Source organism: Macadamia integrifolia, chromosome 2 (genome assembly GCF_013358625.1).
Source record: "Macadamia integrifolia cultivar HAES 741 chromosome 2, SCU_Mint_v3, whole genome shotgun sequence".
Lineage (NCBI taxonomy): Eukaryota > Viridiplantae > Streptophyta > Magnoliopsida > Proteales > Proteaceae > Macadamia > Macadamia integrifolia.
In genome coordinates, this window is record NC_056558.1 from 16,058,472 (window position 1) to 16,085,015 (window position 26,544).

A 26,544-nucleotide genomic window follows, 5' to 3' on the forward strand; every position below is an offset into this window, starting at 1 on the left:
GATAAGAATATGGTCCTTGGGTTCCCTTTATAGGAACTATGTTCCTATTTATTTTTGTTTCGAACTGGTCAGGGTCTCGGCCCCCACTCCTCAGATCGTAGGGGGAAAGGATGATGAGTCAGTCTCCGCTTAACTAACAAAGGAGATCGGTTATGGACAGATGGAGCCATCAAAGGCTGGTCGAACAAACTGGATCATCACGGTTTCCGGCAGCTATGCGATCATCATTCATCAATTCTCGAATTCCGACAATCCCTCCCAGGCTGGCTGGCTGGCTGACCACTTCCCCTGCTTTTCAACAGCTTTCTTCCATTCCGGCAGACAACGATTTTATATTCCTGAGCCTCTAATGCTAATGCCCGCCATCGTGATCTCAGCAATGATTTCTCATGTACGGCCAAAGGCAATTTGGGGCAAGTGCAAAAGCTCATCGACAATGGGACCATCCATATACGCCCCGATGGCCCCATAGCCGAGCCATCGAAGGAGTCTAAACAGGAGAAGGTACACTCTGCTAGATGAAAACGCCTCTTATTTTCCTTCTCCCAAAGAAAATCTCTATTGAGTTTCAGAACTGCTTTGTTTTATTTTAACTACCGCTCCTTAGGGGATAAAGAATGAAATATCTGAAAGGGTTCTTTTGATAAGAGCAATTCCCCTCCTAGAAAAAAATCACTTCCAACATGCCAATCTCTGCTCAATCATTACAATAATTGGATTAAAAACACTGGCTGTTCTTGAACAAAGTTCTTTACATGATTGAAAGAAATAATAATCCTTACACCTACTAGTGTATAAAATTGGAAAGAAAATTCTACATATTATTGGTAAGAAGGTAGTTTTTTGCATGTCAAGTATTCCCATGGTTTTTATAGACGTGGATACAACTCAGCCTTATCCCAACTAAATGGAGTTGGCTACATGGATACATGCAAAGACAACATAAGGATAGTATGTCGTAATAACGGGTTTTAGGAAAAGTGTCAAATTCCACGGGTCCTTAGGTCCTTAAAGGGCTTAATGGTCCTTATAATATTCTAGATATTTCTCTCCAATATTATAAATAAAGAGGACTGGTGTTATATTTGACACAAGTCATTACCCCATCCAACATGGTAACAATGCCTTTGGATCCAAAACCCTAGGGTTCCCTCCCATCTCCCATATCTTTCTCCCTTTCTCGATTTTCCTCTCTCCCAGTGCCTTCCATTATCTGCACCTCCCTCTATCTCTCTTCTTCTGCTTCTTTGTCACGGTGGTAGTTCCTTCAACCACCACCAAGATAGCAACTTGCCTTCATCGCTCTCTCCCCTGGGCTCTCAGACTCTCTTCTACAATATCTGAGAGACCTAGCTCCTACCATCAATTTTTCAAGGTTTTTTCTCCCTAAAATTGACTTTTTGATGCCACAATGCTTTTTCCCTATTTGATGCACCAATCGTCTTGATGTTGGTCACGATTGGTGCTACTGATCCTTGTATTGGCATGTACCAGCCACTTTACCATCTTAGGACTCTGTTTTAGAGCTATCCCCAAAACTGATTTGTCAAGGTTTTCACCCTTTATCGATTTTTGGGTCTTTCAGGGTTTTTCTTCCTTTTTGCTAGTTTTTTGTGCTTCTTCTACCTCCGGTTGGTGCCTCTTATATTAGCAAAACCCCCTTGAGTTGCAACCATGTCTACTAGCTCTTCTGCTTCTATTGGTGGAGACACCTTAGCTCTTCCCACCTTTCCTCCTTGTGCTATCAAGCTTGATGGCACAAACTACCTCATGTGGCCATGTCCGATCTATATCTCCATCAAGTCCCATGGCTATTACGGGTACCTCACTGGAACCACGAAGCATCTGACCACAGGCCTGAGATTGATAAGTGGGAGTGTGCCAACTTTCTGGTTATGGCCTTCCTTGTCAACTCCAGACAACCACAGCTTTCATGCAGCTATATCCTTCTTAACTCTGCAGCGAAGATCTGGAAGACTGCCCAGGATATTTATTCCCATGTGATGAATGATGCTCAACTACTCAAGTCTTCGAATTGCAACAAAAGATTCGTGACCTGAGGCAGAGAGAGCTCACACTATCACAGTAATACAATGAGCTGCGCACAATGTATATTGAGCAGCGGATGTCACCGGATTTCAGAAACAAGAGGACAAGATCCAAGTCTATGACTTTCTGGGAGGGCTGAATGTGGAGTTTAATCGGTTGCGGTTCCACGTTTTGAGCTGTACTCCCTTTCCTACTTTTGATCAAACATATGATGTGATCCAACTTGAGGACAGTCGTCGTACCACTATGCTTCCACAACAGTTTTCCACTCCCATAGAAAGATGTGCAATTGTCTCAAGCGCTTAGTCCGTTAGCACAGCCCCATAGTCTGGTGGTTCCTCTACCAAAGTTCTAGTGAAGTGCGATTATTGTGGGAAGCAGGGTCATATTAATAAGCACTACTAGAAGCATCATGGTCATCCTGCTGATACATCTGGAAAAGGGCGAGGGAAGGGTCGTACCGGTAATTCAAGCCAACCATATTGAGGTCCCAAACTTTGACTCTGCTCCTAGCACTTCAACAACCTCGCTATCATCCGATGAGCTTACTGCCCTTCGTCGCCTTCTGACACGTTTAGACTCTCCTACATCAACCACTGCGAGCTCTGCTCATTCTACCCCTTCTGGGTCAGGTATCTCTTTCTATGGCCATACTATGTATGTCCCTTCTACAATAGGTTACCTGTCTCTTTTGTCACAGTACACACTACCTATCCTGGTAATGATAATGTCAAGTTGGCCAATGGGACTTATTCCACTATTTTGGGAAAGGGCTTTGTTAGCTATACTCACTTCTTTATCCCTTTCTATTGTATTGCATATTCACTTCTTTCCTACAAACCTATTATCATTAGTAGTCTTGCTTCCAGTCTTAATTGCAAAATCACTTTTCTTCGATCTCATTGTGTTTTTTTGGGTCTGGTTACAAGGGCAACGTTTGATTTGGTAGGATGTGTGGTGGCCTATATCTGCTTGATGATGACTCGACGTTGGTCTCTGATCAGGCTCTTCAGACATCTTTTACGTCACCTCCATCTCTGAGTTACAACAGTGGCATCATCAGTTGGGACATCCCCTTTTGGAAACTTTAGCTAGGGTTGTTCCTTCTTTTAATAATTGTAATTTGAGTCAGTTTTTTTGTGAGGCATGTGTATTGGCCAAATAAACTGGGATCACTTATTCTGTTTCTGGAAATAAAAGTACCACTACTTTTTCATTAATACATTTTGATATTTGGGATCCATCTCACTATGTGTCTGTCAATGGGTATCGGTGGTTTGTCTCTTTTATTGTTTGCCATTCTCAGACTACTTAGGTTTATATGATGTGAACCAAGGGTGATACCTTCCAGTGCTTTTAGTAATTCCACCGTATAGTTTAGACTCAGTTTGGTGCTACCATTAAGATCCATCGAAGTGACAATGGCTGTGAATACTTAAAAGGGTCCTTTCAGGCTTACCTTTTCACTCATGCTGACCCATCAAACCAGTTGAGTTAATACTCCAGCTCAGAATGGGTCGTTGAGCGAAAGATCACCACCTTTGTGAGGTCGCACACTCTCTTATGGTTGAGATGCATGTTCCTCCCCAATACTAGAGTGATGCAATCTCACTGTCACCTTTCTAATCAACTGAATGCCTACTCGTGTTCATTCCTTCCTCTCCCCTCTAGATCTTCTTCAGGGCTCCGTTGCTTTTCATGTTCCTCCCAAGGTATTCGCCAATGTCTGATATGCTTGAGATCATCATCCTCACGGAAGTTTGATCATCGTGGTATCCGGTCTATATTCTGGGGTATGCTCCTACTCAGAAAGGCTATCGATATTTTCACCCTCCACTCGACACTAATTTGTGACCATAGATGTTGCCTTTCACGAATCTGCGTCCTCTACCCTACGACACCTCTTCAGTGGGAGTCTCCTTCCATTATGGAAGATATGCCACCTTTTGGAATTGTATTCCTGTCGGTGTCTCGTTTTAGGGGAAGAGTGACACTCTTACTTCGGCTCAACCTCAACCAGAGATGTGTGTTTGTAGTCGTAGATAGGAGACTTAAACCACTACACATCCACCACCTACCCTACCACGCCAATTGTCTCCTCTCGAGCTTGATCTTGTCCCCTTGGACCCATGTAATTCTCCTCCTTCTATTGATCCGTCTCTTGAGTTGCCTATTGCTATTCGTAAAAGCACTAAGTGTTGTACTTTACATCCTATTACTAAAACTATTTCTTATGACTCACATTCTCCTTTCTACTGTAATTTTGTGACTTCTCTATCCTCTGTGCCCATGCCCCATACCTGGCAGGAAGCTAGTGCAGACTCACAATGACAGGCAACTATGGTTGAAGAGATGAATGCTCTAAAGAAGACTTACGCATGGGATCTAATGTGTCTTCCCTCACAATAGAAGACAGTTGGGTGTAAGTGGGTCTTCATAGTGAAACAGAAGGTTGATGGTATTGTGGATCGTTACAAGGCCAAAATTGTTGCTAGGGCTTCACTCAGACTTATGGGATTGAACACCAAGAGACGTTTACTATAATTGTTAAGACTGACACAATCAGTGTCTTGTGCCACCAACTTAGATTGGGATCTTCAATAGCCAAATGTGAAGAATGTCTTCCTTCATCAGGAACTTAAGGAGGATGTGTCTATGGACATTCCCCCTAGGTTCACTTGCTCCAAAACCAAAGGGAAGGTATGCAAGCTAAAGAATGCATTACATGGGCTATGATTGCTACAGGCTACTCTCAAAACAATGCCGACCAAACTCTATCATTAAAAGATCTAGTGGGAAGATTGCAATCTTGATAATCTATGTAGATGATATCGTTGTTACTTGTGATGATCTGGCAGAGATCTCTCGCCTCAAGAGATACTTGAGTGAGGATTTTGAGATCAAAGATCTAGGACAGCTTTGTTACTTCCTTGGTATTGAATTTTCCAAGTCTTCTCGTGAAATCTACTTGTCTTAGCGAAAGTATGTGTTTGACCTTCTTTCTGAAACAGGCATGTTGGGATGCAAGCCTGCAGATACTCCTACTAAAGCTAATGGTCACCTAAGTAGCTAAGACGATGATTATGTGGATAAGGGGAGATATCAAAGATTAGTGAGGCGTTTGATCTATCTTTCTCAAGCACGCCCTGACATAGCATTTTTTGTTAACCTGGTTAGTCATTACATACATGTTCCCATGGTTTAAGGTTTCTACTGATACCATCAAAATTTCCCACATTTCCATGGTATCACAGGACTCCGATACCAAATACCATGGTTTCGACCATTATCGACCAAAATTCCCACATTCGGTTAAAGAATTTTCAAGTGGACCACCCTTTGGGTGGAACCAGCTTTTATAGAACCTTCTTAAATGGGAAATCAAGCCTTCTTATTTCACAATTTCGACCCTCTCCCAATATTTCTTCTCTGTGAAGTAGGAAACTTGATAACACACTCAAGATTTTTCCCATGTGTCATCAAATGTTCACTCTAAGCTTGGAACTTGCACATTTAAATAGCAAATCTACCTAAGAAAGGGAGCTTGGGCCAAAAAGGCAAATCACATCTTCCCCAAAAGTCATTTTTTTTTATAGAATATATTTGGACACTACTTAGAATTGACTGTTGAGTGTTAAGTGTTGAGTGTTGAGTGTTAACTGTTGAGACCTGAACTTAAGACTTGAGACTTGAGACTTGAGACTTGAGACTTGAGACTTGAGACTTGAGACTTGACAGATAACTCACAATTATGTAATATTATTATTTATTTTAGGTCCTTTACATTATGTTTTGTTTGTTTTAAACTTTTAATCATGTATTTCACATTTTTAGTAACTTATATATGTACTTATGTTGTATAGTTTCAGTCAACAACTCAACATACATTACCGAACTTTGGTCAACGCCACAAGTATGACTTTTGGTGTTTTTTCCATAAAACCAATTATGTGAATGGGTTAGAAATGTCTAAAATAGGACATACACAAAATATCAGACAAAAAAAAAACATATTTTCGGGGTCAAACCCAAAGTTTCCACCAAACCGGGAAATTTTCCCTGGTTTCCTCGAAATTTTCAAGATTTTGACCGAAATTTTTGTCTTCCCAAGGGTCGAAACCCGATATTTTGGACATTGATGATCCCTACTCAACACATAGAAGTTGTGATGCGTATTCTCCGTTACTTGAAATTTGCCCCAGGACATGGCATCCTTTTTTCTCCTCATAATCACCTTAGCGTTGAGGCCTTCATGTATGCTAATTGGGTAGGTTCTCCTAATGACTGCAGGTCTACTACTGGTTATTGCACCTTTGTTGGTGGAATCCTTGTTATATAGAAAAGCAAGAAGCAAGAAGCAAGCCGTGGTTGGCCGATCAAGTGTTGAAGCAAAGTTCATGCTATGACTCATGGCATTTGTAGGCTTCATGATCTTCTCGCAAATTCGGTTGTCCCTGCTACCCTACCTATAAAGCTCTTTAGTGACAGCTATGGTTCAAATTTTCCACCTATACCGTCGAAATTTCTCACATTACCACGGTATCCCAAGACTCCGATACCAAATACCATGTGACTTTTAAAAATCACTAGTTTTGACCAGTATCGACCAAAATTCCCACATTTCGATGAATTTTTGAGTGGACCAATGGGTCAGCCTTTATAAAACCTTCTTAAACCGGAAACCAAGCCTTCTTATTTCAAAATTTCGACCCTCTCCCCCTATTTCTTCCCTATGAAGTGGGAAACTTGGAAAAAACACTCAAGATTTTGTCCTTATGCCATCAAATCTTCGTTCTAAGCTTGGATCTTGCACATTCATAGAAAATCTACCTAAGGAAGGGAGTTTTGACCAAAAAAGTAAATCCCATCTTCCCCAAACATTTCGTGCCATCCTTCGAGAGCATTGGTTCATTTGGATATGGACAGTACGATGGACCTTCTACTTCAATTGGACAGGGGGTAGTTCATGTGGTGGGTCTGTTGTTGACAGTATCTTTGGGTATCCATCCAATCTTGTGTGACACATCCAAACCCTATCACTGTGACTAAGACATTCCCTAGGATGGGATACCTAGCTGATGTTGATGATGCATCTTATAGATGGGTAGTGACGGACTACCAAAATAATCAATTCCAAAACATGTCATAGGACTCATACGTGGTGCATTTAAAGGAGCGGCTACGACATCTATAGTGGTACGTAGCTCGTGGACTGGAACCGCCTAGAAACTCTACTTGGAATTGACTATTGACTGTTAAGACTTGAGACTTGAGAAATAACTCACAATTATGTAATATTATTATTTATTTTGGATCCTTTACATTATGTTTTGTTTGTTTTAAACTTTTAATAATGTATTTAACATTTTAGTTAGCAACTTATATATCTACTTATGTAGTATAGTTTCAGTCAACAACTCAACGTACATTAGCAAACTTTGGTTAATACCACAAGTATGACTTTAAGTGTTTTTTCCATGAAACTAATTATGTGAATGGGTTAGAAATATCTAAAATAGGACGTACACAAAAAATCAAGCAAAAAAAAAAAAAAAAAACACATTTTTTGGGTCGAAACCAAAGTTTCCACCAAACTGAGAAAATTTCCCTGGTTTCCTCGAAATTTCCCACATTTTCACCGAAATTTCGATCTCCCCAAGGGTCGAAACCCGAGATTTTGAACCTTGGTGACAGCAAATCTACCATCAGCATTGCCCACAACCCTATCCAGCATGATTGAACCAAGCATGAGGATATCGATCAACACTCCATCAAAGAGAATGTGGATATGGTCTCATCATTGTGCCTTATGTTCCCAGTAGCGAAAAACTGACTGATATATTTACTAAAGGTCTTAGTAGTAGATATTTCATCCTATTATCTGCAAGTTAGGCATATGTGATATCTATGCACCAGCTTAAGAAGGAGTTGTAATTGGGTTTTAGAGAAAGTGTCAAATTCCAAACGGGTCCTCAAGTCCTCAAGAGGTTTAATCCTTGTAATATTCTAGATCTTCCTATCCATTATTATAAATAGAGTGTTGGTATCATATTTGACACAAGTCATTACTCCATCCAACATAGTAATAGTAAAAGGATTTCTATAGACATCGAAAAATGTGAAATTTGCATGGCCAAAACACAAAAACAATGAAGAACTGAAACATCTTAAAAACATATATCCAAAACCGTATCCCATATCCATACAAAAAGATTGATGGGCTTTGTCTAATTATAAGTGTCAGCTGTCAACCTGACGCACCACTACAAATCAGCCACAAGCTTATAACGACGGAAATATTTGTATATAGAAACAACATTTGTGCCAAAGCAATGAAAAAGAACATATCAATTGAATCAGGTTGGTAATAAAGTTTTGTGCCAAAAAAATATGCAAAAGTAACATTCTTTTAGAAGGAACTTGGCAACGACATGCTGCTACCTCCACAAGTGCTTGGAATACCATCAAAATAAAACAAGGAGGTCGTACATAGGAATAGAGTTCTTTAAGAATGGAAGCATTGATGCAGTTAGCCAGTTATAGGGTTGCTCTCTGACCCAAGAAGAACCAGGTCTAAATCTACGTGTTGGTTCAACCGGGCTATATAGGAGATTGTTTTCTTTATTGCACTTTACCCTTATAGTCATCATTAGAGACAAGTTAATGTTTAGTTTTGGCTACGGATTAGGAATTGTTTTAAGTCTTTAAATACAAGCAGTAATGAAGGATTCATAGACTTTTGAATGGAATGAAGTTATTTTCTCCAACGTGGCTGCCAAGAGCTGTGGTGCGCAACCTTTTATCTCCCCTCTTAATCGTTTAGTTCTTCTTCCCCATTCAGGTTATGCGATTCAGTTCTTCTTCCCCATTCAGGTATTCTTGTTCTTTCCTCTCTCTTCCTCCATTATTACTACTTTATCTCTTGTAACTGTGCTTGCAAAATCAAATCCTTTCTCTGTTTTGAGCAATCTAACAGCCCCCATAAATTTTGATCAATCTCCTTCGAGATAAATTTAATCAGAGGGTATAATTGTTGCCTAGTGGCTACCTATTCTGTCAAGTTTCAATCCAAGAATCTGCTGGATTAGAGATTTACCACAGAAATTCAGGTCTGGTTTTCATTCCTACCGCCATGCTGAGTTTCCAAGGTCCTTTGAAAGTGGTATCTCCTTCAGTGTCGCTGTTTTCCACCACTGGTTTTTGTCTTGAGGTCAAAACAACCTCAACCCAAGTCATGGTTTTTGTTTTAAAGCCCTTTATTTCTTGATTTCCTTTTTCCTTTATCCTGGTTTGTCCATAATTTAGAAACCCTTCCTAGTTTGTCCCTTTACAATAAATACCAATCTCCATTGTAGTCAAGGCATCACCTGATTGTCCAGACGGCTTTTTCTGGATGAGCGTCTCATTGGTGTCGCGTTGGTTTTTTACCCCCTTGACCGCCTTGGTTCTCCTAGACAACTTGACAACTATGCTAATCTCCATTGTGTCCTTTCTTATTCAGTTACCCAATAGCCCCTTAAGATTCTGTTTTATTAGGAGTTTGCCACTCCCCCTTTGCAATCTTTGTTATATTTACAGAGTTACCATTTTCTTCTTACTTATGGCTATTGTACACTTGGGTAGGGCCCATAGCGAACCCAAATAGGGTATTGTAACCCGAGTTCAACATCAAAATTGGAGTGTCATGCCCCCCCCCCCAAAAAAAGGAGGAATGTTCACAAAATAGGATACATATGTATATTATATATATATAGAGAGAGAGAGAGAGTGGGGGGAGGGAGGGAGGGAGAGAGAACCCAAAGTTGTTCTCAATGACCAGCCATTTGAATTTATATACAAACATGCAAGTACCTTCAACTTTTCCCGTCTGATTATTCTCTCACAAAGAAGGCGTAACTTCTCAAGTTCAACCTGCAACATATAATTGATTAGTCAGTCATTTCATTGATGCCACTACCCTGTAAACAGTAGTAGTATAAGATACATACAACTCAGCCTTATCCCAACTAAATGGGGTTGGCTATATGGATCCATGCTGAAATCATCACAGCGAAGATGTATGCTGGTCAACATTGATCACCAATTGTGTAGTGGATAAGATGCATACATTATCCCTTACAGACCAATAGCAGGTCATAAAATAATGTAGAGTCTGAGTTCCTTTGAAATTTATAATAGTCCAATTTTGGAATTGAATTTATCAGCATTTAGATGATTTTACGTCACATATCAGCACAAAAAAAAAATAAAAAATTCTCCCTATCAGTATTGTACGATCACATCGGATGACTAATTCTAATTTCTTAAATGTTTCTACCTTACAAACAACAACAACAATCATATCATTATCCCAACTAAATAGGGTCAGCTACATGGATCCAATAGGGTCTAAAAAGTAATACAAAGACAAAATAAAAGAAGTAACAAGAGGGAAGTAGAAGGTAAAAGAAGAAGTGAAAGCAGTATACAAAGATAGCATCACAGGAACATCCCCTACAAGGGGTCGGCTACGCGGGTCCTTATCCTCCACATAACTCTATCTGCGGTCATACTAGAATCGAGCCCCAACATTTGCATATCTTTCCTTACCACCTCATCCATAGTCATTTTAGGTCTACCCCTACCTCTTCTGGGACCATTTATATGAATTTGGTCACTCTTCTTTATTGGGGCATCCATGGGTCTCCGTTGAACATGACAATACCACTTTAACAAGCTCTCGCAATGCTTGTATTGAATCGGTGCAACCCCCACTTTATATCTAATATAATCATTCCTTACTCTATCACTCCTGATCTTGCTGCACATCTCTTGTAACATCCTCATCTCTGCTACACCCAGCTTATTCACATTTCTTTTCTTGACTGCCCAACACTCCGCTCCATATGTCATAGCTGGCCGTATTACTATCTTGTAGAATTTTCCTTTTGAGTTTAACCGGCATTCATTCATCACATAAACACTCCCGACGCTCCTCTCCACTTCATCCAACCCACTTTAATTATGTGGGGACACCATCCTCTATATCTCATTCTTTGCTAAAGATCAACCCCAGGTATTTAAAACAGACACCTTGTGGTAGCTCCCACTCCGTAAGTTTCACCACCTCATCACATCTTCTAGTCTGACTGTATGGGACACATCAAATAGTCTGCCTTTGTTCTACCTATCATAAAACCACTTGATTCTAAGCTTGATCTCTATACCTCCAATTTAGTATTAATCCCTTCCATTGTCTCATCTATTAGAATAATATCATCAACGAATAACATACACCATGGGACCTTCTCTTGGATGTGTTTGGTTAACTCATCCATAATGGGCATGAATAGATAAGGGCTTAGAGCTGATCCTTGGTACAATCCAATAGTAATCGGGAATTCAAAACTTTGGCCTTCTGTTGTTTTGACAATCGTCACCATTCCTTCATACAACAAGAAGCAAAACCATATCCCAACTTAATGGGGTCACCACTCCATACATGTCCTTAATTATATCCACATAGCATTAGAGCCCCTTCTCTTCCCTAGGACATGCCAAATTAACTCTATAGGTACTTTGCCATAGGCTTCCTCTAGGTCAATAAAGACCAAATGGAGGTTTCTGCCTTACAATAGCAATATGACACCGTAAAGCCACATAAATATTTATCTGGGAAAAAACAATGAGAAATGAGGAGAAATAATAGAAACTTTTGATTAAAGGAGACAGTAACGCTTTTAAAATTTTGAATAAAGCCAAACAATATCATTCAATATCAAACTCAAGCATAGTTAGAGATTTTGATTTCAACCTAGGTCAAAACTTGAATATTTTGACAGTTGATTGAAATTCAACTGAAATCTGATGCACTTTGGTTGGCCATTCTAGTAGTCAAATGGACATATTTTGGACTAAAACCACTGGGAAACCACAATTAAGAGTCTCCAAACATATATGAACCTTCAGATTGTTATAAACACAAACAAACCCAAAATGGTAGTATGCCTTCATACCCTAAGTTGGAATTGTACACTGTTTGTTTTGGTATCATTGCTCTTATGTAAACTATTCTACACATAATTTAGTACTAGAAAATACAACATTCAATAAAAGCAATTGAAATATGTATCAAGATCCAAGAATGAAGAAAAAACATTTAATAGAACAACAATGTAAGAAGTGTCATCATAGACAATTAATAGGAATTGCCTATTTAAACATGTTTACATAGGTTTGAAGCATTAGATTGGAAAGTGAACATCCGAAGTGATAGTTGGGCTTTGGACCCTCTGACATATAATGGCCATCTCATCCTCTGCATGAAGAATCTCTCAAACATCATAATAGCTCAATAGGTGATCCACCCAAAAAAAAAAAATTACAAAACAAAACAAAACTCAATACATGAAAATTTTGAAAATTTGGCCACATGATTCAAATCCCCCCCCCCAAAAAAAATATTTGAAGTGGAAGCTCCACCATTGATCACCAAGTCTTGATCCAATAGCAAAATGAAGGACTTTGCCAAAATAATTGAGATTCTAGTAGTTCCTGGAATTCTCAAGACAAAAGGCAAGGTCAAATATTTTTTGGAATGAGTAAAAATTCGTAAAATAAGTTGAAATTTACTTGAAATCTTGTCGAAACGAGTTGAAAATTCACCATGACGAGTCAAAATGACCAAAACTTCAATCTAACTTTGGTATGCCTACAGAGTTAACCCTGTTTTTGGTTTAGAGGGTTCTCGAAACCGAAATATTTTGCAAATCATTTCAATTGAAATTTCGAAACCACAAACTCAACTAAAGGGGTTTCAGTTATTCAGTTTGGTTCAAGATAAGAAATGCATAAACCAAAACCGAATCGAGTATTATTTTCTAGGGTCATAATCCACCAAACTTTTTTCAAACATTAAAAAGGAATAGAAGTTATCGTCCACATTGGTTTAAGATTAAAAATGAATAGAAGTTTCCCCTCCTGGACCCTGCAGTAGTGGGTGATGTAGATTGAACTGTCAAAAAGAGAGTCCAACACTGGCTATCAAGCCAGCCCAAAACCAAGGTTTTAAAACTTGATCTCGCCATCCATCTCGCTATCCCAAAAAAAAGAGATCTAGAGAGATCTCGACGAAACCTTGCATTTTCCGGGCAGTCGACTCGCTAGTAGATCTCGATGGGCATATGGCCTTTGTAGGCCCTGAAACTATGTTTTTACCCTATTTAGCCATTCTAAACACAATGGAAACATCAGATTTGCAAAAAACAAACTCAAAATAGTACTTTGACAATGTACCCTATGTAAGTATACGATGAGTCTTCGAACACTTCATCTAGTATGATATATTCATCAATCCACCTTCCACAATCACCATTTTGACACAACTTAATCATTAGAATATATAAAAGCCATAATTTCTAATTCCTATTGCTGATTGATGAATCACATACAAATATACATTCAAGCTTGCCCAAGTTGTTGTTTCCATATACCCTAAGCTTGCTTTGTGGTTCTTTGATATGTATCCTGCAATCTAAATAACAAAGGATCTTGCCTCTCATCAGGATATCTTCGGGGTGGTGATGGGGTTGTGGCAGCCCTCACACTCTGAGCTCCTTAGAGGCACATCCACATTCATTTGCTTCTTGTTCATTCTTCCCTCTGTGAGAGGCAAATCTGATGCAGCTACTCTACAACCAGAGTCACCTGCTCCTCTCTTCATCTCTACCCGCCTAACCTTTTCTATTTGATGAGAGACTAAGCTCACTGCCTTAACTTTTTGCAATTCTCTCCATTCTGCCCTTGACATACCTGATTTTGGGTTGTAATCACTATCAGAGTCATCAGAGTCAACATCCACTGTTGTTGGGTGAGGATGACTCTCTAAGACTGCCTCATCGAATTCTTGGTCCAACCTTTGTTTCTCTGCCTTCTTTCACCTTTCACCTCTTAGACTACGTTGTACATATTTTATGACTTCATATGGTGCTTGGGGGCATTTGGTAACATCCTTATACCCCACAACCAAATGCTGCTTTAACCTAGTAGCACCTCCAGAATTTATCATCTTCTGACAATACCTACACCTTGACTTTTTCTTATCATCGGACATAGGATCCCCATGTAACCATGCAATATCACCACCATGAGAAGTAGACATTGTTCCCCAACTTCAAGTCTTCAACACTATTACATAAAAGTGTTTGTGCATGAATTAGGAAATAATAAGTTAGTAACTATTCAACATAAACACTATATTGTAAAGAATGCATGCATTAAGAGCTACTCAATAACATGTAACTATTACATATTAATCCTCTATTTTTTATAATTTTTTCCATAATTTTAAATCATATTTTTTATTAATAATAAATCAAAGTTCATAATAAAGTATACTAGAGTGCAACTAATAACACCATTTTCATTTCAAAATATACAAACAATATTCACACAACATTAGAGTAATTTTCCATCCAAAACAGAAATTTTTTTTCATAATTTTTTGATTTTTTTGTAATTATTTAATATATTATATATTTCAAATTTTCAATTAATTAATTGGCTGAAAAAAAAATGGCCACCATGAGGCTGTAGATCAGCCTTTGGTGACCAACATATAAAAAAATGAGTAGCAAACATCTTACATAAATCATATTTTTCCAAGAAAAGCATTTATTGTAACAGAAAAATAAAAAAATTAATTTAAAAACAGAAAATTAATTTTTCTTCCATGAATGTATAGATCACCCTTAGTATCATGACATATAAAAAAACAATGGTAAGAAACAAGATTTGATGATGTTACTTTGAAAAAAATGGATTTGGGAAGAAGTTTTTACCTTAAGAGAGTTCTTGAGGGGAAAAGCCACCACCAATCTTGGATATCTTGGCTTCAATGCAACTTAGAGTGAAGATCTCAGCCAAAGAATAGATGTTCCACAGTTTTTTTGTTGATTTTCTCTCAAAAATGGGAGCTAGAGGAAAAAAGAGGCGAAACCAGCGAGAAATCTCGCCAGGTCAAGTCGAAACATGGCTTTAATAGTATTGTTTGGCCCAAAAATGAACCGAGATGAACCGAAATTGTTCGATACGATTTATTGAACCGAGATCTCGAAATCTCGCTCGAGATATTGCAGTTTTTCTACCTTGCCTGTGTGAACAACTCCTCGCCTTTTCAAAAAAAAGAGATCTCGGCAAGATCTCGCCGAGTTCTTGAACCATGGAGAAAAGGACAAGCCTAAAATGACTTTGGAAGAAGTGGTGAGAAATGACATACATGGATTAGGAACGACGTGTATGAATTTGAATAGAGTCGAATCATGAAACAGATTTTATATAGCAGACCCCATTTAGTTGGGGTAATGCATAGCTGGGTTGAGTAATATGTATTACAAGTGCCATAAACTTGTCATGCACTCACCTAAGAAGAACACAAACTTGTTATGCACTCACCTAAGAACACATACCTAGATGATTTTTGTCCTCAATTAATACACACAGATTTTCCCTAGAAAGAATATAAATGCAAAGTATAGTACTCCCTAGATCTTTAAATAGAGAATGAGACCAATCCAATGACCTACACTAGTTTAGTGTGCAGTAACACCACACCTAGCTATAGAATACACTTTAGACAGTCATCCTTCAAGATATCCAAACATCATCCGAAGTTTACTAATGTTTACAAGAATTCCCAACGTACGTTGAATGCCTCTAAATGTAATTTTTTTTCCTTTCGAGAATATATCCTTGAGGAACCATAACATATCCCCAACTCCTAATCAACATGCTAAACGGGGAAACATACAAGCATTTAAACATTAACGTAATGACTTTACAAGCAAGACAGAAGATGCCCATAACTGAATGCGAACATGAAAATTAATTAGAGTACCTCCTCACTTACCCTAATTTGCTTGATGCCTTTTAACTCCTCTGCCCCATGATGCTGCATCTCAGCCTGTGTAGTAAGTGATTAAGGTGAAGATGAGAGAGACAAATGAAAAACCAACTACCACCATGCTACACAAACTGAATGTCACCTTCTCTCTCTGCTCCACACTATGCCTATTACAGTAACCCTTGTGTTGAACCTTGCCTCCACTAGTCTTCACATGCAAGTAAAGGCCAGCATTTCTTGCACAAAAAGGATGAAATGTGCTTTGGCAGTTCCCATAGTTACACTGCCACAAAAGAATTCAACATTTACAATACACAGAAATTTATCTTAATTCCACCATGCTTTAAAGTCAAAGCAAAAACTGAGTTGGAGAATATAGTTGAGCAACCCTAACCTTTAGGCAGACACCAACTCTTCGACAACAGACAATGCAAACATCTCTTTCCTTCAAAATGGTCTCCTGAATGTGCCACGATTTACACACAGTTACATATGTAACATAGAATGTAATCTATATATTGAACCATATCCAAATTAACAACCTAAAAGAATGCCCATACCATCCCGTCAACAGCATTGACTTGTCCCTTTCTGAATGTTGATTCCAACATCCACTAAAAAGCAAAAAGTAGAAATGGAACATTACACATGCATATAATTCAAAATAGGAGGAAAGAGAAGGTAATCAACCAATTGAATAACAACAGAAGACTTACCTCAGCACAAAAAGCATGTACCCACTGACCATCAGTTGACTTTCTAAAGGCACCAGTCGAGCCAGCACATAAACCACACTGGACAATAAAACAAGGCTTCTCCCGAGAATTTGGATGTATAGCTCCTGGGCTTCTTGGCAATAGCTCTTCACACAATTCACAGTACCATGGACCAACAGGATCTTTCACATTACGGTAACAGCCCAAATGAACCGCAACCTGTCATTGTGATTTCCTCATTAATCCCAAAACCAGATAGGCAGTATACAGTTACTTTATATACAAGAAAGGATACAGAACCTTGCAGTTGCTACAAACTAAGACAGGGTTCAACATTTTCTCTGAGCGCCTACAAACATCACATGATCTTGGACTGTCTTTCGAGAAATCTGTGGACAACTGGAAGTTATTGGACTGTTTTTCTGATGAAGCACTTGATACAGCCAACCTTGAGAGTGTTTCCTTTGCCCGCGGCATCAACTGAGAATGGGGCCCAGCCCTCCCACTGACAGTATTGACCTTCAAAAGATTATGCAAGTGGAAAAGAATTGTCAGTTACCTCTTTCAATCAAAATCGATGATGTATGCCTGTGTAAAAAAATTTAGCACCTTGTGTTGACCAGGTTCATCATGCCCATCTTTCCTAAATGATGAAATTCTCGAAGAAGCTGCTGCAGCAGCAGTTGCAGCAGCAAGCACAGCCTGGGCTTCTTTGTGGCGTTTCTCTTTCCTTCCTCTTTTCTTTGCTTCTCGAAGTTCACACAGATACTGATAGACAAGTACATCATCCCATTTTTGGTTCCTTACAGCATCCATCTCCTCTGGAAGACTTTTCGCAACCCTAAAAATCAAATCAGCTGCTGGGGCATTTCAAACACAATAAGGAAAGTACAGTCACATATCAGGGTGGACAAATAACATAAAGAAAACAAGAAACAAAGAATTACAATTCAAAAAACTTAGATCCAACACAATTGCAAGGAAAAGAATGGGGATAACAAGCTTGCAAGTATATTAAAGGTGCAAAGGTGATACCGCAATAGTGCTGGCTCGAAACTGTTAGGTCAACCAACTTATTCTGATAGTAAATAAGTTCTCCTTCCACTTCATCTTCTGGAGAGTACTCCAAGATTCCCATCGTTCTAGCCTTAATCAACTGTTTCAGTTTTAAACCATCAGATGCCTCAATGGAAGAGATGTCTTTATCAATTGAACCTGCCAAAAATATAAAATAAAAGATCATTTAGACCATTCCAAGTATGACATTCAAATAACCCAAGGGAAAGGCTTTACCAACACTCTCATGGGCTGTGTTTTCCTGTTTGGAAAGCATATGCTGCACATGCATCATCCTCTTGAGGATAAATGGATGAATATAAGTCGTTGAAGATACTTCTCTACTTCTGCATCACATGGCCATAAATGTTAAAAACTTGTCAATATAACATGTTAAAGACTTCATCAAACCATATAGATTAATATTCCAAGGATTACATAACGAATTTTGACTTCGAAAACTCTTACTCAGGATTATGCATAACCGGGGTCACAATATCAGCTGCACAAGCAGAGTCTTCACCATTAGAGTCCACAAAAGTATTCAGCAGAAAAGTATCAGCCATGTTATCTTGAACTTTCTTCAATCTGTCAGACTCTGCACCTATAGCTGGGTTTCCAGTCCAGAACACAGTATTAGCATTACAGAGGAACTATAAATGCAGTACCTTCAGTATCTAATTTGGGAACCAATGTCAATAACATCAGTTCAATATTAGAATCTGTTTATCTCAGTCAAAAGAAAACATTGTCGTTGACTTTCTAACCACTCATGATGATGTAAAATATAACACAAATCAACAGAAATCATTATTCGAAGAAATTAAGACTAGGATCTTCCAGTATTAAATGTGCAGAAGAAATGCAAATTTTAAGTGGAGAGGAACAGTATTCATATAAAGTAGAGGAATCAAAGTCTGAAAAAATTTGTGTAGATTGAAGAAAGAATGTAAAATTAAACAGCACACTCATTATTAAAAGTTAGGGAAAAAGAAAGCTAACCGACAGTGTTGCGTACGCCTAGACAATCGGGCACACTCACATGGGGAAGTGGAACCAATCTGTGAAAAGACACCTATGCCTCAGCTCCACTTCCCATGTGTCTGGGCATACACAACAGTATTGGGTAGCATTCTAATTAAAAAAAAACCCTGGAGCTTAAGGATAGTTATGGACAAACAACCAAAATTATATAAAGTAACAAACAAGAAGGGCAATCAATTAGTAGCTTAGAAATTCATGGAGGATCACCAATTCAAAGATCTCGCAAATGGTTTAAGGAGGGGCAGATACTGATGTGGAAAAGAATAAGATGAGACCAGTCTGAATCAGCTGATCCTTGGTGTCAATTGCCCAATTCAAACATATCTAAATCAGTACCAACAAGAAAAAATCCAGGCTCCAATACTGATCTTTAAACCCTTGATTTCTATCGGAATTAGGCTGTAGAAAAAACCGATGAGGTCGACCATTTAGCAACATATAAAGTCAAAAGTTCTATGCACTAAAAAGGGTGGACGAATAATTTTTTAATAACATCATATCAAGCCAAAAGGTCAAGCTTCCAAGGGCACAGGGAAAAAAATTAATGACATCCTTAATTGTATGCAAGCACGTGAATAACTGTATTGGCACCATAATCAAGATAAAAGGTCAAGGTCTAGCAACCCATTACATATGATTAGGAACATGAGAAAATTGACAAACTTGCAACTCCAACCTCTCTTTCTAATAGTCAAAAAATCGACACAACTAACAATGTTAAACAACTAAAACTGAACTCTAATCAGTAGAAATAAAAAAAATTCAAAAAAAAAAAAAAAAAGAGGCAAATCCATCTCTACATCAGTACATGAACATTTCTACTGGTTCAGAACAATGTGTCACCACAGTTCTGACAGACTGACACAAGTGGTAAACATGGAATAAGTTACAAAATACCATCAAAGTGGTTCTAATTCATAAACAAGACACTATCATCTCCAACATTAAGTCTAACCAACATTGATAAATGAACAAATGGAAATAATTAATCAATTTGCAAGTAAGTCGAAGATAACTAAACCCAAAGCAATGCTCGGATAACAAAGAATTGAGGCAAACGGATAATAAAAATCGATGAATTAGCCCAAGTTAGCCAGACAATAAGAGCAACATACCTTCAGATCTAGGTGATTCATCAACAGAAGAACCCACCTCTTGATGCCCTGAAGACTCCAGGCTAATCTGCAACGCAGACCACAGTCATGTTCAAAACTACTATTCATAAAAGAACTAGGTAGGATGGGGAGACTAGATATCAACGAGAAACAGAAAAATAACTGGCGATTCACTACCACTTCCATACACTTTTATATGCTGATGACAACTTCAAAAATATCAGACATAAGCATATTCCAAAATCTTAGTCAAAACCATTGAGATTTTGCAAAATATTTCGGTTTCAGCAAAGGAGTATGACTCAGTAGGAATGTAGGGTTTCGACATAAATTTCGGCATTTCAGCAGAAATTTCAGTTTCAACAGTTTCCGTATAGAACAATACATATAAAAGCAGTGTTTCAATCAAAATGGTTCCAAATTTTGACACATTTCGATAAAAGCAGCGTGTCAATTTGTCATTCCTTACAAATTGACAGCGGACCTCAATATACTTAGTCCTCTCATGGAAAACAGGATTATTGGCGATATAAATCGCAGATTGATTAACACAATACATCACCATAGGTTTAGTAACTGAGAATCCCAACTCCTGAATGAGAGGCTTCAGCCACATCATTTTAGCTGTCGTACACGTCATAGCTATGTATTCAGCCTCCAACAGACCAAGCCACTATAGTCTGCTTCTTACTCCTTCAGGTAACAAGATTTCCACCAACAAACATACAGTATCCAATAGTAGATCTACGATCACCATCAACACCAACCAAGTCAGCATCAAAGTAAAATATGGTATCAGTATGACTATAACGTCGATAAACAAGACCTCCCAGGATCACCTATAAGAGATCTCAAAATACGAAAGAATCATCCAACGGGTCTACTTAAGATTTTCCATGAACTGACTAATAACATCCACACCAAATGGTATATTAGGTCAAGTAACAGTTAGGTCGATAAGTTAATGTAGTACTAAATTTGAAAGAATCAAAATAGTAGCCAGTTGACAAGGATCTATACTCAAAGGATGGTCCAGATATAAATAATGAAGACTAGGAGTGAAATAAGACAGCAACTATGGAGGAAAAACAAAACAATAACCGTGAGGGGCAAAACAGTAATTTCCCGCTCAAAATTAGGGTAATAAAGTGCAAACAATCGCTGATTACAAGAGTAAACTTGAATCAACAAAAGGAAGCAAATTAGTAACTATTTGAACACAAAACAGTAACTTTTTCCAGAGCTTGAAAAGGGAAGGGCAGAATTGGCATTTTGCAAATATCTCAAGATCAAACCACCAGAAAGAGCAAAGATCTGAAATGATCTCCAAATTAGAGTTATTGAATGCCTGGTCAAGATTTGAATTCAATTGGATGGCTGAATTGCTTAATCCGAAAAAACATGTGGCATCCAACCTTCTAGAAGACTTGAAGAAATTCAAAGAAAACTTGAAGAACAATACTTACTTATTGTTGGATGCAATACTTACTTATTGTTGGATGAAGAAGATGATGAAATAATAAAAAAGAAAAGAAGGATTGAGATGGGATAATGTGGGTGGGATGGCTATCTCAGCCTATGCCTCTCACATACAGCTATCTCAGTTGTTGAAGAATCACATAAAGCTCCAATTTCATTAATAAATTCGTGTTCAATGTTGTAGCCTTTTACAAACTTCTATAGTAGACTCAAAACAAACTCAAACACTAAAAACCAAAGGTCTAACCCAATCCTTAACTAATTGGGAAACCTAAACTGACTAGAAAACTGAAATGACAAAGAAACTAGACTCAAAACAAGACTCTAACTAAACTAATGAATTAAATCTCGTTTTCCTACTTTCTATTCATAGTTTAGGCCCATTAAAGTGGTATATTACAAAGAAAACCCATGAGATCAAAGGCCCAACACATACATAACCCAACCCAAGGCTTTTTTCCAATAAAATAAACTCTTTAAATGACTTATCTGCATCATAAGTCTTCCAACAAGTCGCTTGTACTGATGTTTGTCCACAAATTCTTTGGTATCATACGCTCCAAGGTTCAAATGAGGATCCATAAGTGTATCCACAGGATTAGAGCCCATGATCCTATTTTCAGATAAAAAATTTGAGGACATACTTCCCCTAAGATAGATTGACTCCCTTTGTACCATGGACAACTTCCATAACTAAGAATCTGAACATTCCCAAATCTTGCATATGAAAATGTCAATGCAAATACACCTTAACAGCTCCAATTCCAAATGAGTTATTACGAATAATCATAGTTGTTAAGGCGTCACATAGGCATCTACGTACCTTGGTTGCCTTGGTCCCCTCGGTCTCCTAGGCAGGCTAGCCTTGCATCTTGACCCCCCTCCAATGCCTTGGGTCGCCTAGACATTGTGATGATTATGCCAGAAATAATGATATCATCTACAAACATATTCAAAATAACCACCTTGGACCCACGTCAACGATCATATACAAAATGAACAGAGAAGCACTTCGTGAACCCAGGGATTTTGTGCAACCACTAGACATGGTTTAAAATATCTCTGATACCGATACGATACCCTCCGATACATATCTTAAATTTAGCCAACTGATACGGCGACCGATATCAATACTTTAATCCTTGCGCACCAGGCAGCACTGCCGAAGCTACAAGAATGGAATCAACGGGGGCGAAACAAACTCGCAATGTTATCTCTTTGGCCCTCTGATCGTCAAGCTGATCACCAGTTGCAACAGTCCATTCCTGAAAGACTTCCGCAGCCGATGCAGCAAGCCAGCAACAGATGCTGCCTCTCTTCATAGGGGAGCAAACTTGGTGTTAATGCAGCAAGACAGATCTGGAATGGTAAAGTTAAAGGGAACTTCACTTCCCCCTTCCTGTCCGTTTATTTAGTCGTCACAATCACCATGTGGGTCCCAATCCCACAAGATTCTCACCCCATAGTCCCCATTAAACAAACGGGGCCTAAAGGGTGGACCTCGAGTTTCAATTCTCAATGGTTTAAGGTTTCAGATACTTCCCTAATTAACAAATAGGGCCTAATGCCAACTCCACCACATATCCAAATACCCCCTGATGCAACGAACTCATACCAAGAAATTAAAAATATGGCACCATAATCTTCCAGCAGAGTTGCAATGAACAAAAAAGGTGATGGACCGATTCAAAATATGGTACCATAACCTTCCACCTTCTGGCCCAAATACACCCCCCCCCAAAAAGGATCCTCCCCAAATCTGATCCAACCAATCAATGCATTATTTAAGAGTACAAAGGTGAAAGGCTGATGTACTCCCTGGATGAAAGAATCTAAATTACATTCATCAAGGCAGAAGGCCACATCATTGAGTCGGTGTCATTCTGTTTGATTTCAAGCTAACTGTAAGGATTTTCTTAGAAAAAAGGAATAAAAGAAGAATGAAATAAGTAAGATATCCTGAAATTTATAAGTGTTTCACTGGACCCACATCATAGAAGCTATTTCAGGGTTTCTAACAAACGGATAAGAATGACATGCCTAAGAGATGCATAGAGCAGGAAAGTTTTCACAGCTACTCCCACAATTTCAGCTTCCAAGAAACTCCTAAAGTTCCTTAGTGAAGTTTCTTGACTTTACAACCTCACCACCATGGTTTAAAGTATCTCTGATACGATATGATAGCCTCCAATACGTATCTTAAATTCATCCGACCAATACGGTGAGCGATACTAATGCTTTAATCCTTGATCTTTAGCATATCTTAGCGTATCTCCAATACGATACGATACCCTCCGATACGTATCTTACATTTAACCGACCAACACGGTGACCGATGCCGATACTTTAATCCTTGCTCACTGCTAGTTTCAGAGAAGCACTGAGCCTAAAGTTCTCAAACAAACCAGAGATTGAAACTTTTTTACCAAGCTTCGAGTTACACACCTACCATTCCACACAGCATGGAGCAGCACACTTCCGAGACCTCAAGTCTAAGTTGTTTGCCACCGACCATCAACAGATAGAAGAGTTAAGATTTAGTATAAATATAGATTAGAAACAACAGATGAAGGAAGAGCAGAAGCACCTGGATCCAAAAGGGAATATTGGTGAGGGATCCTTAACTCAAGAAATTGTACCTTCTCAGGGCACATTAAAGAAATGGACCAGATAAAGGCCCAGTAAGTAAAAAGAAAACATTTTGACCTCTTAGAGCAAACACCATTCAGACAAGCCCAACCATGAAACACAGAGAGTTTGCAAAATTCCAATTTTCATGAAAATGGAAGCAAAGTTACGGTTGACATGACACTTTACCCCCACATCTCAGCCTAAAATCATCAAACTGCAATTTTAGTCATTTAACCAAACTGTTCTTCCCTAAATCCTGTCAAAAAGCCAAAGCTTTCTCAACTACCAATCAGAAAAAGGAATCTAAAACCACAAATGACACAGCTGTTCAAGGTCAGCAGCATAAAACAATGATTCAACTTCAGTATGGGTGATAGCAGATTCCTTTGAAAGAGCAGTAACTGGTCAAAAACAGCTTGAGAAAACCAACTTTCCAAAGGTAAACAAATTCTATAGCTACATTATTCGTAAAATAGACCGTGATAAAATTAAGGAATGTGAACATATGATTCAAGATAAAAACTGGGAAGAAAAAAGAACCGGCATACATGTACTGCCCCGAACAAGAAATGAGTTTCTTAAAAGCTAATTAAAATTCCATTCCAAATTCAAACAAGATAAGAGTGGAAGCAAATACTGAGATTTTCTACCACAGGTTAAAAATTGTATGAGTTTACCAACCTAACTTAAAATATTGAATTTAACTCCATTTTTAAGTTTCAGGGCTTCAGTCACAGGAGACGGGGTAAACAAATTTTTAAATCAAAATATTGAATTTGTTGATGCCGGTAAATATGGTTACCTTGCTAGTGACATGTGTGTCTTTGCAACGATCTCCATTAAGAGAGACAAATTCATTACCAGAACCATCATTCAACTCTTCATTACGAACAAGAGCTTGCTCATTAAATTCACTTGTCACTGTTCCATCATCATTTTGCTTGATAAGTATTTCCCCAGAGGAGCATAAAACTTTCTTATCCTTCAAAATCGTTATGTTGTTTTTTGTCGTCCTCCTTGGTGGAACTGACTTGACAGGAACAGCATCTGGGTGACTGGAATCTGCGACTGCGACACCATTAGGACCATCAGGCCCTGCAATCACAGCCCTTGATGAAATTGTGGAGCTGCTCCTAACTTTCAAGTTTTTCTGTGAAGTACCCATATAAGCATGATTTCCAAGCCACTTGATTATCTTGGGCTGCAAGCCAGGGGAAAAGGAGGGGTGATCTCCCTACAGGAAAAAGTAAACGCAATAAAGCAGATGAAAAAGGAAAAGCAATAAAAATCCGTCCATGACTTATTTTACCAACAAATGAAAAACGAAAATAAGAAGTTATAGCATTTTTTCTAAAATACCGCAAATGTTGCAGTCAATGATTCAGACGAAATGCCAATCTCTAATGCTACATCATTCACGAAGGCTTTTCCTTGATCTATTATCTGCATAGACAGCAGAAGGTCAAGAACTAGTGCAACAACAAATAAATGTATAATGAATTCTGCTAAGAATCCAAGACATAGTGTGAGTTCAGAAGAATGAATTCACACAATAACCTAGTTACCTTCTTCAGAATTCGTACAAAATCAAGGGAGTCAGTCGAACCAATATCCCCATTGCTGTTTCTTCCAAGAGCCTCCATGGTAATGAGCTGTGCATCACCGCATTCAGGCCTAAATCTTGAACCCAGTCCTGTACCCTCAACATCCCCAGATTTATTAGAATTAATACCAGTGGTTTCACAATGGACCATGCTTTGTTCTCCGCTCTTGATTCCAAGCCTTGAATTGTGTGGTTCACTTTCCACCAATGTCAGAGAAGACTGAGATACAGAAGTCTCACAACCATCAACCACAGGCAAAGGGCTACTTGATTGTTGAGTAACCGTAGTGTCCTGATATACAGAGTGCTTCAAGCAGAAAGCCCGCAGTTCAACCTATAGAGGTTTACACAGGGCAAGTTAGATAATGGGCACATCATAATATATGATGGGGCAAGACTGAGTGACAAACCTTCTCGAGGTGGGAAAGAGATCGCTTACATTATCTGTTCCAATCTTTCCCCAAATCTCCATCCTGTGTTTTGCCTCCCTTGCACATATAGGATGAAAAGAAGTTCTGCAAGTCCCTGACTCATGAAAATAAAACAAATATCAGCAGAAGCATCATTGCCTGAGTATCAATAGCAGGTTCAGCATCAAATGTACATCTACTCAAGATTTTAATTTAACTTATGGATTCCTTAATTGAACAAATGGCATCCATCTTACAACTGTCAAATAAACATGACAAGAAGGGGGTAGAAATAACTCAATCAGTAAAATAATCTCCTCGCTGCCTCCATTTCTTACAAAAATCATAACTTAATAGCCAGTCCTCACTCATTTTGTCCATATCTACAGCCTTCAAATTTTCTATTAACCATCATATCTAATCACCCAGCCATATATTCTATTTCTGCTAGTTGCATATCCTCCCTTTTCAGGTGTTTGGTGATACTCAGCCCTAGCACAGAGTCTGATTCTTAAACCCAATTTTGTCGCAGAAATTCAAAATCTGTTATAGAATTTCAACC

At 38.5% G+C, this 26,544-nt stretch overlaps 1 protein-coding gene across 3 annotated transcripts in view; it reads right to left on the reverse strand.

Moving 5' to 3' along the window:
- Nucleotides 1–26,544, reverse strand: part of LOC122062708 — a 38,546-nt gene that overhangs the window by 2,583 nt on the left and 9,419 nt on the right. For 2 of the 3 annotated variants that reach the window (XM_042626354.1, XM_042626359.1), the window contains exons 2-17: nucleotides 26,012–26,097; nucleotides 25,535–25,906; nucleotides 25,329–25,412; nucleotides 24,772–25,203; nucleotides 19,860–19,926; nucleotides 18,169–18,310; nucleotides 17,938–18,047; nucleotides 17,680–17,859; nucleotides 17,254–17,504; nucleotides 16,945–17,163; nucleotides 16,645–16,863; nucleotides 16,489–16,542; nucleotides 16,323–16,388; nucleotides 16,071–16,211; nucleotides 15,935–15,988; nucleotides 9,901–9,960 (exon numbers count right to left, since the gene is read on the reverse strand). In XM_042626354.1, coding sequence (XP_042482288.1) covers nucleotides 9,901–9,960; nucleotides 15,935–15,988; nucleotides 16,071–16,211; nucleotides 16,323–16,388; nucleotides 16,489–16,542; nucleotides 16,645–16,863; nucleotides 16,945–17,163; nucleotides 17,254–17,504; nucleotides 17,680–17,859; nucleotides 17,938–18,047; nucleotides 18,169–18,310; nucleotides 19,860–19,926; nucleotides 24,772–25,203; nucleotides 25,329–25,412; nucleotides 25,535–25,906; nucleotides 26,012–26,097 — 2,537 coding nt within the window. Of the gene's footprint in view, nucleotides 1–9,900; nucleotides 9,961–15,934; nucleotides 15,989–16,070; nucleotides 16,212–16,322; nucleotides 16,389–16,470; nucleotides 16,543–16,644; nucleotides 16,864–16,944; nucleotides 17,164–17,253; nucleotides 17,505–17,679; nucleotides 17,860–17,937; nucleotides 18,048–18,168; nucleotides 18,311–19,859; nucleotides 19,927–24,771; nucleotides 25,204–25,328; nucleotides 25,413–25,534; nucleotides 25,907–26,011; nucleotides 26,098–26,544 lie in introns of those variants that run through there. The other variant, XM_042626366.1, reaches the window with a different exon arrangement.